Source organism: Gossypium hirsutum, chromosome A03 (genome assembly GCF_007990345.1).
Source record: "Gossypium hirsutum isolate 1008001.06 chromosome A03, Gossypium_hirsutum_v2.1, whole genome shotgun sequence".
NCBI classification, from domain to species: domain Eukaryota; kingdom Viridiplantae; phylum Streptophyta; class Magnoliopsida; order Malvales; family Malvaceae; genus Gossypium; species Gossypium hirsutum.
This window is the reverse complement of record NC_053426.1, coordinates 93,903,006-93,919,130: the sequence shown is the minus strand read 5'-3', so window position 1 is coordinate 93,919,130 and position 16,125 is coordinate 93,903,006. Positions and strand designations below refer to the sequence as shown.

At 35.3% G+C, this 16,125-nt stretch overlaps 1 protein-coding gene across 1 annotated transcript; it reads right to left on the bottom strand.

Annotated features, from left to right (window-relative positions):
* Window positions 1-7,014: 7,014 nt before the first annotated feature.
* Window positions 7,015-12,263, bottom strand: LOC107886492 (regulator of G-protein signaling 1). Its single transcript, XM_016810466.2, has 11 exons — window positions 11,903-12,263; window positions 11,585-11,705; window positions 11,433-11,496; window positions 11,282-11,366; window positions 9,748-9,821; window positions 9,113-9,304; window positions 8,835-8,923; window positions 8,464-8,702; window positions 8,147-8,271; window positions 7,410-7,531; window positions 7,015-7,299 (listed from the first exon to the last, which is right to left on the bottom strand). The coding sequence occupies exons 1-11, from the start codon at window positions 11,980-11,982 to the stop codon at window positions 7,090-7,092; spliced, it is 1,401 nt and encodes a 466-aa protein (XP_016665955.1). The 5' UTR covers window positions 11,983-12,263; the 3' UTR covers window positions 7,015-7,089.
* Window positions 12,264-16,125: the final 3,862 nt, after the last annotated feature.

The window sequence follows — 16,125 nt, the reverse complement described above, 5'->3', positions numbered from 1 at the left end:
AGAAAAGGATATGAAGCTTACCTAACTTTTGTGCTGAATACTCAAATGTTTGAGTGGAAGATAGAATCGGTACCAGTGGTTTGTGAGTTTACAGATGTGTTTCCGGAGGAATTACACGGATTACCTCCAGTGAGGGAAGTAGAGTTTGGAATTGAGTTGATACCGGGTACGACACCTATATCGATTGCTCTGTATAGGATGGCTCCTACGGAGTTCAAGGAGTTGAAAACTCAACTACAAGAGTTAACTGACAAGGGCTTTGCGAGACCGAGTTTTTCTCCGTGAGGTGCTCCGGTGCTCTTTGTGAAAAAGAAAGATGGGTCGATGAGGTTATGCATCAACTATAGACAGCTTAATAAGGTAACAGTGAAGAACAAGTATCCTTTGCCAAGGATCGATGACCTGTTTGATCAGTTAAAGGGAGCCATTGTATTTTCCAAGATTGACCTGAGGTAGGGATACTACCAGTTAAGAGTGAAAAAGCAAGATGTACCGAAGACTGCATTTCGGACAAGATACGGGCATTATGAGTTCCTCGTCATGCCCTTTGGTTTGACTAATGCTCCAGCGATGTTTATGGATTTGATGAACCGCATTTTTTGGCCGTATTTGGATAAGTTTGTGGTGGTCTTTATCGACATCATACTGATTTACTCGCGTGATGAGAGTGAACATGCGAAGCATTTGAGGACTGTATTACAGACCCTAAGAGACAAAAAATTGTACGCCAAGTTCAGTAAGAACGAATTCTGGCTTAGGGAGGTTGGATTTTTAGGACACATTGTGTCGGGTGACAGGATTAGAGTTGACCCAAGCAAAATCTCGACTATTGTTGAATGAAAACCGCCAAAGAATGTAACGGAAGTCTGAAGCTTTTTGGGTTACCCGGATATTATAGAAGGTTTGTTAGGGTTCTCTATGATAGCTACCCCGATGACAAGACTGTTGCAAAAAGATGTCAAGTTTGAATGGACAGAAAAGTGCCAACAGAGTTTCGAACAATTAAAGGCTTTATTGGCCAAAACCCCAGTGCTAGTGCAACCGGATTCAGGTAAGGAATTTGTGATTTATAGCGACGCCTCCTTGAATGGTTTGGAGTGTGTGCTCATACAAGAAAGCAAGGTTATAGCCTATGCCTCAAGGCAACTAAAGCCACATAAGAAAAATTACCCGACGCACGATCTAGAGTTGGCCACCATCGTGTTCGCATTAAAGATTTGGAGACACCATTTGTATGGCGAGAAATGCCGAATATTTATCGATCACAAAAGTCTCAAATATTTGATGACTCAAAAGGAGTTGAATCTACGGTAATAAAGGTGGCTAGAACTATTAAAGGATTACGAGTTGGTGATTGACTATCACCCAGGCAAGGCAAACGTGGTCGCCGATACCTTGAGTAGAAAATTGTTATTTGCGTTAAGAGCAATGGATACCCAACTGGCTAGCAGAGTTGAGAAATGTAACAGCTCAAGTTTGGGGCTAGTCGGAATAGTGGCCTCGGACCACAAATTCAGAATCGAATAAGTTATTTTATTATTATTTTGGAGTCATTACATGTTTATATTAGTGTATGAAAATTTGGTGAGTTAATTTTGACGTTTGTGTGCTCAATTGTGAAAAAGGACTAAATCACATAAAGTGAAAAAATCCTAATTTGATAGCTAAAGGTGTCAAATAGCTAGAGAATAAATTTTGGGGGTCTTTAAAGGGCAATTAGACCCTTTTAAAAAATCTTGGCCGGCCATGAGACAATGAAGAGTGAAGGTCAAAATGTTAGGTAAGTGATGTCATATTATGTGATAAAATAATACCAAAGCCTAGCTACCATCTTTTTTCTTTCACTATCTCTTCATTTCCACTGATTTTTCATCCATTGTTAAGGTTTTCAAAGCTTAAAAATTTCAGCAAATTAAGCCTTCACAAATAAAGAAATATTGAATCTGAACCTAAATTGGGGGAAAGCCAAGCAAATCGACCAAATTGACTAGTTGCCACATTTTGTAATCCGAGGTAAGTGTATGTAAATAATACAACTACAATGCTTATGTATGTGTTGAATTGTATTTGAATTATTATAGCATGAATTTCTTGATTTTGGAAATGAGACAACATGATGAGAATAGAGATAATAGAACTCCCGAATGAACCTTAGGAAATAAATCGAATATTCATGCCATGACATTTGGGTCACTTGTGTGAGCTAGTGCAAGACATGTCTGGGACATGCATTGGCCATATTACGAAAGTCAGTGTAAGACCATGTCTGGGACATGGCATTGGCATTGAGAGGAGTGCTAGTGTATAACATGTCTGGGACATGCATCGGCCTCGAGACGTAAGCTAGTGTAAGAAATGTCTGAAACATATATCGGCTTCGAGACGTGTCAGTGTAAGACCATTTCTGGGATATGGCATCGGCATAGATATACTAGAACTTGTGTAAGACCATGTCTGAGATATGGCGTCGATGTCTGACCCCATAATTGAGGCTAAATGAGTATACAATAATATTTCATATAGTTCAACGGTGAAAGTATGATTTAAATTTAACTAGGAAAGAATAATCATGTTGTGAGTGGTACAGGTACCTATATGGTATGTATGAAATGTAAGCTCAATATATACTATATGAGGTGTAATGAATATTGATGAGTAAGTTTTGCTTATGCCACTTGTGTATTATGATACTTGTTGATGAATGGTAAAGATATGTTGTATATTTATTTATGTGCAACTTACTAAGCTTTATGCTTACTCCCTCTCCTTTTCCATTTTCTTATAGTGTCGCCTATCTTGCCCAAGGACCAAAGAAAGTCAGAGATATTGATTACACTATCAATCGAAGCTTGTGGTATAGTTAGATTTATATTTTTGAATATGGCATGAATAGGGCTTAGACTTTGCTATTTTTGTGTCATTGAAAACTGACCAAATGTGTTGGCTTGGGTTGGAAACCTTTCATTTTGTATTAAGCCTTGAATGATGGCTAATATTCATTTCAATTTATATGCAAATTTTCATTTTCATAGATGAGTAAAATGCACAAATGGAATGTTGTTTATTGTGGCTAATTTGGTTGCATGGGATAGTCTTATCTTTATTGTGGTTGCTATTATGCAGGTTGTGTAAGTAAGGATCGTAAATAGGCTTGGTAAATAGCCTTATATTGTCCACACTGTTAGACACACGGCCGTATGTCTAGACCGTGTGTAACACACGGTCTGTCCCATGGGCGTGTGGTCTGGCTGTGTATCCTCTGTACGTAAAAATTTCAAGTCAATATACATGATAGTAAACACACGGGCAGAGACACGGCCATGCGTCTCAGCCGTATGATGGAAACAGCCTAGCACATGGGCGTGTGCATTGGCCGTGTGATATTTTAGGGATGCTGACGTTAGAAATAGAATGTCCATATTTTTGCACATAGGCTAGGACACAGGTGTGTCATGGCCGTGTGAAGGCGTGTCATGGTCGTGTAAGGACACGGGCCAAGCACACGAGCGTTTGCCAGGCTATGTGAAAACCCTTGTAGGTGTGCATTTAGAATTAATTCTACACGGGTGGAGGACACGGGCGTGTCCTTGTATTACTTAGGTCGTGTGAGCCACACTGGCCATCGACATGACCTTGTTGAAATGGCCACACAGGTGTGTTGCCCCTCTACACGAGTATGTACCCTGTTTCAAAGTCAAATTTTCCATAGAGGGTTTAAGGACTTGGTTTGATTCCATATAGTTTTCAAGGGTCGATTTGGGGCTCGTAGGCCCATAATAAAAAGTTATGTAGAAATTAAAAAAGTTCTAATTTGGACCAAGTTCTGCTGACTTGGGGAACGTTTGTGTGCATGAAATCAAGTTAAGTGATGCCTCGTGTTTCGCTCCGGCGTGGGCTACGGGTATGGGCTATTACATTTAGAATTAATGTGTATGGAACTTATGCAAGTTGTGATGATTATGGCATAATGATTTGGTATACTTTGAATATGAAATTGAGTAGTTGAAATGGTTGATGCTAGATGGTATGATATATGTGGGAATTGATATGTTTTGGCTGCCTATAAATGTATGGAAATGGTATCATTTTGGTTGCTATGTGTGTTTGTGAGAAGGGTGGCAAATTGTTTTACAAATAGCCTATTTTTGTCCACACGGGGAGAGACACGGGCGTGTGTCTCAGCCATGTGCGACACACGGTCATGTTACACGATCGTGTGTCCCTTGGGATAGCCTTTCAAATTTAAGTCAGTCTTAAGTATGACCTAGACACACGGGCTTGTCTGGTGCCGTGTGAGGCACACAGCCTTGGCACATGGGCATGTATGGCCATTTCGAATGGTACACGGGCTAGACACACGTGCGTATGGTCAACCGTGTGACCTAAGTCAGTAACCTATCTAGTTTTCCCACGGCCATGGCACACGGGCGTGTCTCAGGCCGTGTGGTACAAGTCAATATGTATGCCCTGTTTTCACACGGCCTACGCCACGGGTGTGTCTGGTGGCCGTGTGAGGCACACGGCCTGTTCACACGGGCGTGTGACCCTTAAATGTTGGAAAATTTTCTAGGTTTCCTTATGTTTGCAAATGTTATCGATTTAGTCCCGAACCACTTTTAAACATGTTTTAAGGTCTCATAGAGACTTATAAGGGACATTGTGAATGGATTGTGATTATGAATGTATAAATGTATGTGAATATGAAATATTGCCTGGTAATGCCTCGTAACCCTATTCTGGTGTTTGATACGGGTTAGGGGTGTTACATCGATGTTTTATTTCGTTATCTTCCCCATGGTGTCTGCCTTGGTAAGCACTTCCTTCATTGGCCGGTCGGTGACTACAACAATTGGGTGGGCCTGGAAGTATGGTCGTAGCTTGCAAGCTACAATGATAAGGGCATAGATGTATTTTTCTATTTTTGTGTACCTAAGCGTGCCATGTTGAAGCACCTTGTTGACATAGTACACCGAAAAATTGGAGGATGCATTCGGACTTGACTAAGACAGCCGTGATTTCCTTTTCTAATGCTGCTAAGTGCATGTATAATGTTTCTCCTGTTTGAGGTGACTTGAGCAATGGGGGGAAGTATGGTAATGTTTCAGTTGTTCGAAAGCGGTTTGACATTCTTTGGTCTACGAGAAGGGTTTCTTTAGAGCTCTGAAAAATGAGAGGCACTTGTCTGCCATTCTAGAGATAAACCTGTTCAGTGCCACCACCTTGCCTACGAGGCATTAGATTTCTTATATAGTTCACGGGGAGGGGGGCATCTCCACAATGGCCTAAATTTTTTCTAGATTTACCTTTATTCCTATTTTTGAGATAATGAAACCCAGGAACTTGTCGACTCGCATACCGAAGGCACATTTCATCGAATTAAGCTTCATGTTGTGAGCCTTCAATGTTGCAAACACATCAGAGAGGTCCTGCACATGTTTCTCCATGGATTCGCTTTTTACCAGTTAGGGGTGAGCAAAATTCGATTCGATTTAAAAAACTCAATAAAAAATTAAATTTTGAATTAAATAGTTTGAGTTATTTGAGTTAATCAAGTTATTCGAATTAACTCGAATAAAAAATTAAGTTTTTCAGTTTAACTTGAATATGAATTACCCAATTCAAGTTATCCGAAAAACTGAATAAGAAAAAGCAAAATTACAACGTTTTGATAAACGTTTACCTTTTCTAAAGTTAAAAGTCAAAACCATTAAGTTAAAAAGCAAAACTACGTTACTTTGATAAATATTTACTCATTAAATAGTTAAATAATCTTGTACTTCGTCTACTAGTTAAATAATCGATCAATGTAAACGCAACATTGAATATAAATAATAGGATTCATTAACTCGACTCGGCTTAACTCAAACTTTTTTTACTCGATTCAATTTGATTCGAAAAAATTCAAATTGAGTTCGATTGCTAAAATAGGATTCGTCAACTCGACTAACTCGAAATTTTTTAACTCGATTCGACTCGACTCGATCGAATACTTACCCCTATTACCAGTATGTCATCTACGTACACCTCCAAGTCGCGACCTATCTACTCCTTAAATATCTTGTTTACCAACCTTTGGTAAGTTACACCCACGTTTTTTAGTCCAAATAACATGACTCGGTGATAGATGAGACCCTCTTCAGTGATGAAAGTAGTCTTTTCTTGGTCATCACAGTCCAACAAGATTTGATTGTAGCGCAAAAAGGCATTCATGAAGCTCATAAACTTGTGCCCAGCGGAGGCATCAACCAGGCAATCTATCGACAGCAAGAGGAAGCTATCCTTGGGGTATGCCTTGATCAGGTTGATGAAGTCGATGCACACCGCACCAATTGTTGAGTAATATTTTTCTCATATCGTATTAAGGGAAACGTAGGGATATTTATACATGTTCCTACTGCTACTATTATAGCTCACAATAGGGCCCACTATTTTGTCTTGATCTTGGGGCCGATGGTACTGACATTCCTTAGGCATCCCTTAGCTTATTAAATGTGTGCCTGTAGAGCACGCAGTCCTTTCTGCTCCTGGGACTGACTCCTCCAGCGAGCCTCATACCTGCTAGTCACGAGCGAAGATCCCTTGCAAAGTTTGTGATCTCTTATGCGAACATAGCTCACGACCTCATTCCTGCGAGACTTACGCGAGCTCTCGTCGTGAACTTCCTATGCAAGCTATCTTTGTGAACATCTAGCATTCCAGCAGGGTCCCTAGCGAACTATGCCTGTAGGCGAACATTCTACTTTCAGGTCGAAGAGTTGGATCTTATTGGGTCATTTGGGCTGGCAGTTCCCAAATCTTAACAATTATCATTAATATATAGTTGATAGATGGATAAAATGTAACAATGGTAATTCATATATTTGTATCGTATTTATGTATTTTTTAATATCTATTGAGCTTAAAATAATTTATATTTATATAACTTTTAACAGATCAATAATTTATTGTAAAGATTTTAACATTTATGTTATATTGAGTGGAATGAATAAACGAAAAAAAGTAAAGGGAAAAACATACATGAAATATTCAACTCATTTGTGGAGTGAATTTACATTCAAATAGAATTATAATTTACAAAGCTTACTTTCATTATGGGTAGGGATGATGAACATCTTGGCTTGAGCCACTCGAAAAATGGTCCTGGTGAAAGGGATCATCAATAGCATTAACACAACTCAACCTGGCTGAGAAACTATATGCTCCACTCATCTGTTCCATTTCATAGCCATTAGATCTCACACTGGTTTCATCTTTGAGTTTGAGGAAGTACATGGATGACCAGTAATCTTTTGCCAAGTTCTATAGTATAAAATACATAAAAATGAATGAACTGTGTTATGAGCCAATTTAATTGATTAACCACTAATAATAATTATTGATTTACATATGCTAAGTAAAGAAACACACACCATTTTCATCAACTGTATAAGTTCATTTAGTGCATCGGTAAAGAGATCAGGATGTGTTAGATCAGTGGTGGATAAAATCGCTTGCCGGCTTCTATGAGATATGTTAACTTCCATTGCTGCACCTGCAGGATAGTTTGCCCCAGGTTAAATAATAAGACCATGGCAATTATTAAGCAAACATGAAGTCACGGATGAAATATAAAGGTCGAGATCCGAGCTTTATGAATGAAATATTCATGGGAGATTGATACCCTAGTGATTGTTGACTATTTTACCTAATTATGAATCAAATCATGCTTCAATTTCAAGTACAAATATATGCATGTCAACGATATGTTTACCTAATTACGCATGAAATCTGTGTTAGGTAATCGAAGTTTTACTAATAGCTAGCGCAGCTCATCCTCGGGCCGGAACTTGAAAATGGGTTACACCAGTTTCTTTCAGAGTTTGCATGTCAAAACATCTCAATGACTCAATTTAGCACAGAACATGACCCCTCGGAACATGGAACTCGAAATGGACATTAAATTTTGAACCATGTATTAATATATCCTGCTAGTGAAGAAATGTTTTGAGAGGAGAGAATAACTAATATTTGGAGGATAGCAAAGATGTTTTCTTAAGTTATATGAACTTCTCCATAGCACAAGGCTTAATACCGAAAATAATGCAGTGAGAAACAATAAAAAAATTAAATTTAAGCAGTGGTTTTTCTGAAAAATAAAATAACAAACCTGCAATTATGTATTTATTAATAATATGTCTTGCCATGTAGATCCTGCTTACAGGGTCATCTATCGGAATTTTGCCAAGCTCATGCACCTCTTCAAAGAAATGCACGCTTTCCCCAGCCAAACAACTGCGATCAAGACAAAACAATGTTCAATTTTAAAATTTCTTTTAATCTTTTAAGGTCGTAAATAATGTGTTCTTTGGTTTATAAGAGTGAAGAAAAATTTCAGGGAAAACCATTCCCTCTTTATTTTTCTCTGGATAAAATAAACTTTTGTCAAACTCTAACCAAGTAGAGCTTTGGGAACGTAAGAAGTACCTGTCTGCAAATGCCATAAAAGACTGACGGAACATTTTGTGAGTAAGAAGCTTATCCAATGGTTCATTAGGATCGATGACAACAGCTTGTTCTCCATGCAATAGCAGTCCGCTATCTGGTATCCCCAGAGCTTGACACATTGTTTTGAATTCTATAGATTCCCTTTTTATGAAGCTGATTTGTGTGAGCAGAGGCTGAGAAATTGATATGGAAAAGAAAACCAGTACAAGAATGCTTGCCTGCGAAACATACCTGAACCATCTTAGCAAAAACACGAAAAACATAAGACTCCGGATTACTTCTATCTCAACTCTCTAATGATGCAGACAAGCTAACCAAGAGGCTAAGGAATAAATCAATAACAAACATACCGTAAATAAAAGGATAAATCGGGAGGTGACTTGAAGCCATGAGATATTATCATGAATTTCATTCAAGATGTAAGCTGAAACCCAAAGTCCTGAGAAAACAAAGGAGCATGAAAAAGGAAATGAAGGTCAACATAGTTAAATGACAGAGATATCATTCAAAATAATCAGAATAATACATTGTATCATTATTTGTCACAGTAAAGCCTGTTTCCTTTATCACCAGTGATGATAATATAATATAGACATGCAGAACAAATGAAACGTAGATAAACATGTACCAATTAGTGAGGCTGAGACAAGTATTCCTTGCCACAGGTCTTTGAGTTCATCAAACCTGAACTCTATATGCCGAATTGCCCCAGTGAACCCAACCAAAACAGCTACATACAACGCGTGGAGACACATTACAGCTATTACCCAGTAAGCTTGCAGGTGACATCTGCAATTGAGAGGCTTCTTCACATGAATAACTACAGAACAGTAACCCCTCCAGTTAAAATAAGAATCACATTGGAGTTAAGAGCAAAAAGGAGTCAAAATAATTATCATAAGATCCATAAGTTACAAAGCGTCAATAAGAAAATATCTACTTGAGGCGAGAATAACTCAAATGCAGCAGTGCTATTTGAACCTGTCACTCTTGCATGGTAGTTTATAAGTTTCATGCATTGGTTAACATTATGAACATAAAATGACTAAGGACATGGACAATGAGAATTAAGCAACCAAATACATTGTTAAGCTCCGTAATATTTGTAGACAACAATTGCAAATATTAATTCAAGATATCTGTTGACTCTTGGATCTGATAACTGAATAAATATGTCTAGATAAACAAACGAAACAACTCTTTTGGAAAAAGTGTTGCTATCCGTCCAACTTGATGAACTTGGTAGGTTTCTAAGATTCTTACTTGCAGCACCGGCGATCCATGGCAAGACAATTAGTGGAAGAAAAATATGAGATCTGACTGGTGGTAAACGCCTCCTGAAATATGCAATAACACATAAACTAACCAATTTTTGCTAAATGGAATTTTTAAACAGGTAACATCACCTCTGCCACAATTAACACTGCAATGTGATACAAAACTTGTGGTTTGGCAGCATTATCTCTGATAAACCATCAGATTGGGTAGAAATTTGCTCAATGGCAAAGTCTCGGAGTAGAAAATTGCAGTTAAATTCAGAGAGTGTTTGATTCACTAAATGTAAGATCATCTTTAGTAATAGGATTATTGAAATGTAAGATTACTTGCATATTACAAATTGTGTTACAATATCCTCTTCAATTTTGACTGAAATGTAAGGTTTTTCTATTTGGTTGATGGAATGTAATATTACCTTAAAAACATATTTTACTAAATTATCCTCATACAACTTTGCTACTTTTTTATTATTAACTATACAAAGGTTGAAATTTATGACATGTTTGGTTACTAGTGTAATAACACGAGGAAAAAACTTATTTAATACACATGTTAAAATAGTTGGACTTAAAATAAAGAATAATTAGTACAAATTTTAATTTGAAATTAGAAGGATGAGTAAAAACTCTTGTAAGAAATAAGACCTCTTCAAAATAAGCAAAAAGTTTTCCTTCTCTTTGCCAAAAACAAGTCATTGGCTAAAAATTATCATTTGTAATTAGTTTATTGCTAACTCATGTACAAAAACATGTAGAAAAATAATACTCTTATCAAATGTAGCATTATAGTATTTTATTTTACTAATAAATGAATACATTTATCTAGTAAATTAATTTCATATATTTTTTCTCAAACAAATAAAGGGGAGGAGCAGCTAAGGGATTCTATTTTGATCAAAGGGACAAAGAAAAGTAAAAAAGAATTTTTTTTTTTTGAATTAAAATATGTTATTTGTTATGGTTTAAAGGTAAATTTGACTAAAATGATAAAAAGAAATAATAAATTGTTATAAAAATAACATTTCAGGCGCAATGCAATAGACAAAATGTTAACTTTACTGAACTTATAATAAAAATATATAGTTGAAATGTTAATTGAATAATATATCAAAAAATTGAAAATATTGATTCAATAGTTTTTATTATAATTTAGCTTTGGTTTAAGTAAAAAGAATCAAAGTGTAAAATTGTCAAAAATCTCACAATGTAAGATTACCGATATTAAGAGTGTCACCTATATATCAAATCCCGGCACTATTGGTAATATCACATTACATACTGAAAGTAATTTTTTTTATCCAAACATGGGAAAGTGATTCCAGAATATAAAATTGCACCAATAATATGTGAACAAATCGTCCCCTTATTGATTCAAAAATTATAGCAGTCCCATGACTGAAACATTTCACCTAAAAATTAACAGGATCAAGCATTCCTAAACAATTTAACCAACATGGTTCTATCATTTGTCTATTTACAGTCTGTCTTAAAATCTCCCAAGTAGAAGAATATCCACTTACTTGACAAATGCATAGTACAGTTGAAAGGCCTGTGCTATGCGGCAGCTCATCAACAAACCAAATCCAAGTGGACCTTCAACCCATACTGAAACCAAAACATACTTCAGACAATGTCACGGAAAAATATAACGTAATTTAGAGATCCATAAACCTGCCCAAACATAGCAAGACAACCACCAATGGCTCTTTTTGTACTTGAGGAAATTCCCAGCCATCTGTAAAAAGCGTATGGTTAACAATTTAATGAAGTCATTTATTGTAGATATATAAATAACAAGGAAATTGAATTCTATATTGCTTTACCACAAGCGATAACAGGAAGTCGAAGCTGGCAACAACTTGAATGACTGGAATCCAAAAGGCACTCCCTCTTGCACTTGGAACTTTGTGTATCAAAAAGGGGAAACTTGACCTCACAATAAGTCTGCAGAAAAAGAAAAAGGCACAATTTCAAAAAGAAAATAATCCCACTGAGGCATAACATCGAATAGATGATGACAGAGCAAAACTACCCATCTAAAGATAAAAAAGAATGAACTTTGACTTTGACTTTGACTTCGATATGAAATTTTTATGAGATAAAAAAAATGGGGCTCTTAATAAAGATTCAAAAGAAGGTACAGAATCACGGCGAAGATGGCTATGGAAACAGCAACATAATCGGAGGAGTAGCCACCATGAACGGCGGGACAGTTTGCCATCGTTTTTTCTTCAACATATGATTGATAGTAGATCAAATTAAGGAATTAGATGCGGGGAAAAGAAAAGAGTAAGGTTTGATTAGTCTTTGGGTGGGAAAAACACGGCAGTGGCCTCGTTTTCTTGGCCAAAGAGTCGCCATCGTTTCCATTTCCCACGTGAAGGCTTTGTTTGACTAATGATCAAACCAAAGCAATATTTACCGAAATCAAGGGCTTCGCAAATTTTTATTTCCGTGTCTGTAACATATACACGTGACATTTCGGTAAGCAATGATCAGCTCCATTGCTTGTTTCATATCTTTCTTTTATTTGACTTTTTAACTTCGCAGATGCTTTCTTACTCTGTCCTTTTACTTCAACAAGTATCAAAGTTTTTAGTTAATTTGAGAATCATGAGTATTGAGTTTAATAATATGTATTATGGAGCTTCATTAAAATCAAAGCAATGGTTGTGAAATGTTCAATTTTAAACTATACCAATATAATTTAATTTTGTAACTGATGCAGATAATATTTGTACATAATTTAACATTTATGGACTTTAAGGTCTTTCATAAAATTTAAAATAAAAGAGTAATCTTTAATAAATTATTTAAAGAGGAAAATGAAAATTTCCACTCTTGTGTCCAGCTACTATTAAAATCTGAACCTAACTCTAACCATAAAATCTATAAATAATCAATCCCACTTGTTAATTTTTCACACAAAATCTAAAACATTCATCATCTACTATCTATACCATCTTATATTTTTTTTCTAAATGTGAAAGAACAAAACATTTTCAAATTGTAGGAACATTGGAGTATTCTCTAATGGCTTGATGTCGCAATAATATCGAAATAAATTCACTTGACAACAAAATCATTTGTCACTTACGAGGCATCGGTTTTTATCATGCTAGCTAAATTGAGAATTTTACTTTTGTGCCATCATTCATCTCTACTTTGTTTGAACGATAGAGACCCTAGACCTATATTTTTAATCACTCATGCGGCAAAGCGATAGTACTGTTGGAAGATATAGCGTTATTGACCAACCTTCTAAATAAACGAGCACCTAATAACAAATACAATTTAGCAGATGACCTACTTGCATCATTGGAAAGAGGTATCAATCATGATTCTCATTTCAAAGGGCATCATATTAAGCTAAAATGACTTAAAATTAACTTCAAGTATCTCCCTAAAAAACCCCAAACCCGTACATATTCAATATCATACTAAAGCTTATATTTTTCAATAGATTAGAGGTATATTAATACTAGAAAAATATGACAATTTAGTTCATACCATGTATCTTTAATTGTTAAATATTTTTTGAAGTAATAGGAATAAACAATTTAATATATGGATTTGGCATGCCTATACAGGCTTGTAGAATGGGAAACGTGGAAGTAAATAGTTGCCTTATGATTTTATAATCATGAGGCGGTATCTACTTTCATAGATTACGCTTATATTCTTTGAAGATCTTAGTTTCCCTTTCGCTAGAAGGTAAAACTAGTGGTATATGTTATAAATGTATTACATTCTAGATGTTTTATATTAGTACTAACATTATATATTAAATAGGTGGTTTAGGCATTGTCACTATACAACTTATTAGAAGAATGAAATCATAACAACACAATCATCTATGGATGTTCAATAAAATAATTTGATAATTTTGTGTTAGAATGATATTTATTAACTATAATTAATATCATATCATAATTGATTTTAAATGCATTTATTTCTTTTTATTTTTTTAGCTTGTGTGAATGTTCTATCAAATGACAGAGGTTACTAACATACTAATGGTGAAAGGACATGTGCACGAATGTGTTTTTAACGTGTGGATGTTGCTTATATTCTTATTTTGCATCAAGTGGCACCAATCTAATAGGTTTTATAGGAATTTTCGATGTTTCAAGAAATTTCGATAAATCTAAAGAACATTAATGGTTATCATAGTATGGATTTGTGTTTGGGATTGAAGCATATTGCTAATGTAACAGTCCGATTTAGACCTTAATAGAAACGGTGGTTTCGGGATCACGAATCCGAGTCAGAAAAATATTTAAAAATTATTTTCTGTATTTATTTTGTGTGAATTTATATTGGTGAAATTTTCGTGATTTAATTTTGTCGTTTAGGTGTCCGATTAAATAAAAGGACTTAATCGCATAAATAGAAAATTTGATAGTTTAAAATATAAAGATCAAAAAGTTAGTGACTTTTTAAATTGAGGCATTTATATTGTAAATAGCCTGTAACTTATTAGGTGGACGGTAATGGGTTATATTATAAGGTTTTGGTATGAATTAATGAAGGTGATATATGTAAACTAACATTATAAACTATTATAATAAAACATATATAATATAAAACATAAAATAAAGTTTACATACTTGTTATAATTGTTCTTCTTTTGCCGAAACTAAACAAAATAAAAAGAAAGAACACAAAGCTAGGGTTCGGCCAATTTGGAGCTTAATTAAGGTATCAGTTTAGATCGGTTTTTGATAATTTCTACGTTTTTGATATCGTTACTTAGAAATCTTCAAGACCCATGCTTTAATTTTTTATTTTGATGAATATTTTGAGTTGTGCCATTGTTGGTAGCTTGTGATTTTTGTTGTTTGATGATAAAAAATGAAAGATATGTTTTAGATTAACATATTTTGTATTGGAGTTTTTGATGATTTTGATTAATTAGGACTTAATTGCAAAAATAATAATTTGAGGGACTAAAATGTGAAATAAATGAAATATATGGGCTTGTATGAAAACTAGGAATATTCGGCCAAACATGGGTACCTTGAAAATTTTGCATATTTTGTGTTTCGTGTAATAGGGACTAAATTGTAAAAATTGTAAATATCAGGAGTAAAATGGTAATTTTCCCATTTATGTGTTTCTGGACTAAATTGAATAAAATATGTTTGAATGAGCTTAATTTGAATATGTTTAGATCAAGAACCAAAGAAATCAGATTTGGTATGGGGGAAAACGAAAGTTGCCGACTAACAGCCCCATCCTGTTTTACGACGTCCGAGGTAAGTTCATAAGCAAATAAACGTGTTTAATTGTGGTTAAATATTAAATATATATGCTGTTATGAAATGACGGAAATTATATATGATATAGCCGAATGTGTAAAGGCTTGGTTACTACGTTTCTGAATTCGTTCCAATCGAGTTGTGACGTCCGAAAGTCCCGTATGAACCTTAGGAATAGCTAGGATACATATATCATGACATAGGATACCGATATATGTGTGTGAGTAAGTCCATGGCATCGATTTGTGATTCTGATATGTGTTTACGAGTAAGACCCTGTCTAGGATAGTGGCATCAATATGTGGCTACATGTAAGACCATGTCTGGGACGTTGGCATTGTATGATCTATGTGATTATCCGAGTGTCCTAACCAATTTTAAATAGTTCATTGGGAAAAGGTAAATTGTGTACAGTTTGTGTAATGCGAGCTAAATGGCCAGGTATGATTTAACTTGATATCTACTCGAGATAAGGTTAGATAGTACTATAGATATGTGTTGTAAATCATGTACAATGCAATTGAGGATTTCATGTGTATTGGGATATGTGTATTCGGCATATGAATGAATAAATTTGTGTAGTATTGAAATGTTACTTAACATGTGTATGCATAATTTGCGTATTGGGCTACCTAGGTATTATTTAAACATGGGATGACATTTGATGATTCTTAAGTTGCATAAAAGAGTAAATGGATGTGTGGTTATTAAGGCTACTAGTGTGGAAGTTTATTTATATCATATTAAATGATTGTATTTGTGTTCGGCTTAGGTGGTTAAAAGAGAACTGAGAAGGACCAAGAGCCTTCGTGAAAATGTCAACAAGATGGTGATTAGAGGAAACATGTGAAGTAGTGATGGAGCCGGTTTTGATGTAATCCCTAATGAAATGACAGTCTACTTCAATGTGTTTTATGCGCTCGTGATGGAAAGGATTGGCAAAGATATGAAGAGCAGCACAATTATTACAATATAAATGAGCCGAAGGAAACTGAATTTGTTAAATCATGAAGGAGGGTATGGAGCCAAATTATTTCACTAGTAGTTGCCATGGAGCGATATTCAGCTTTAGCGGATGAGCGAGAAACTACATTCTGCTTTTT

Excerpts from the sequence above, each read along its gene's own strand:
- LOC107886492 (XM_016810466.2), bottom strand. The coding sequence starts at position 11,982 with ATGGCAAACTGTCCCGCCGTTCATGGTGGCTACTCCTCCGATTATGTT. Across the intron at positions 9,305-9,747 it reads ATGGATCGCCGGTGCTGCAA|TTATTCATGTGAAGAAGCCT; the intron begins GTAAGAATCTTA and ends ACTGTTCTGTAG. Across the intron at positions 8,703-8,834 it reads GATTTATCCTTTTATTTACG|GCAAGCATTCTTGTACTGGT; the intron begins GTATGTTTGTTA and ends TATGTTTCGCAG.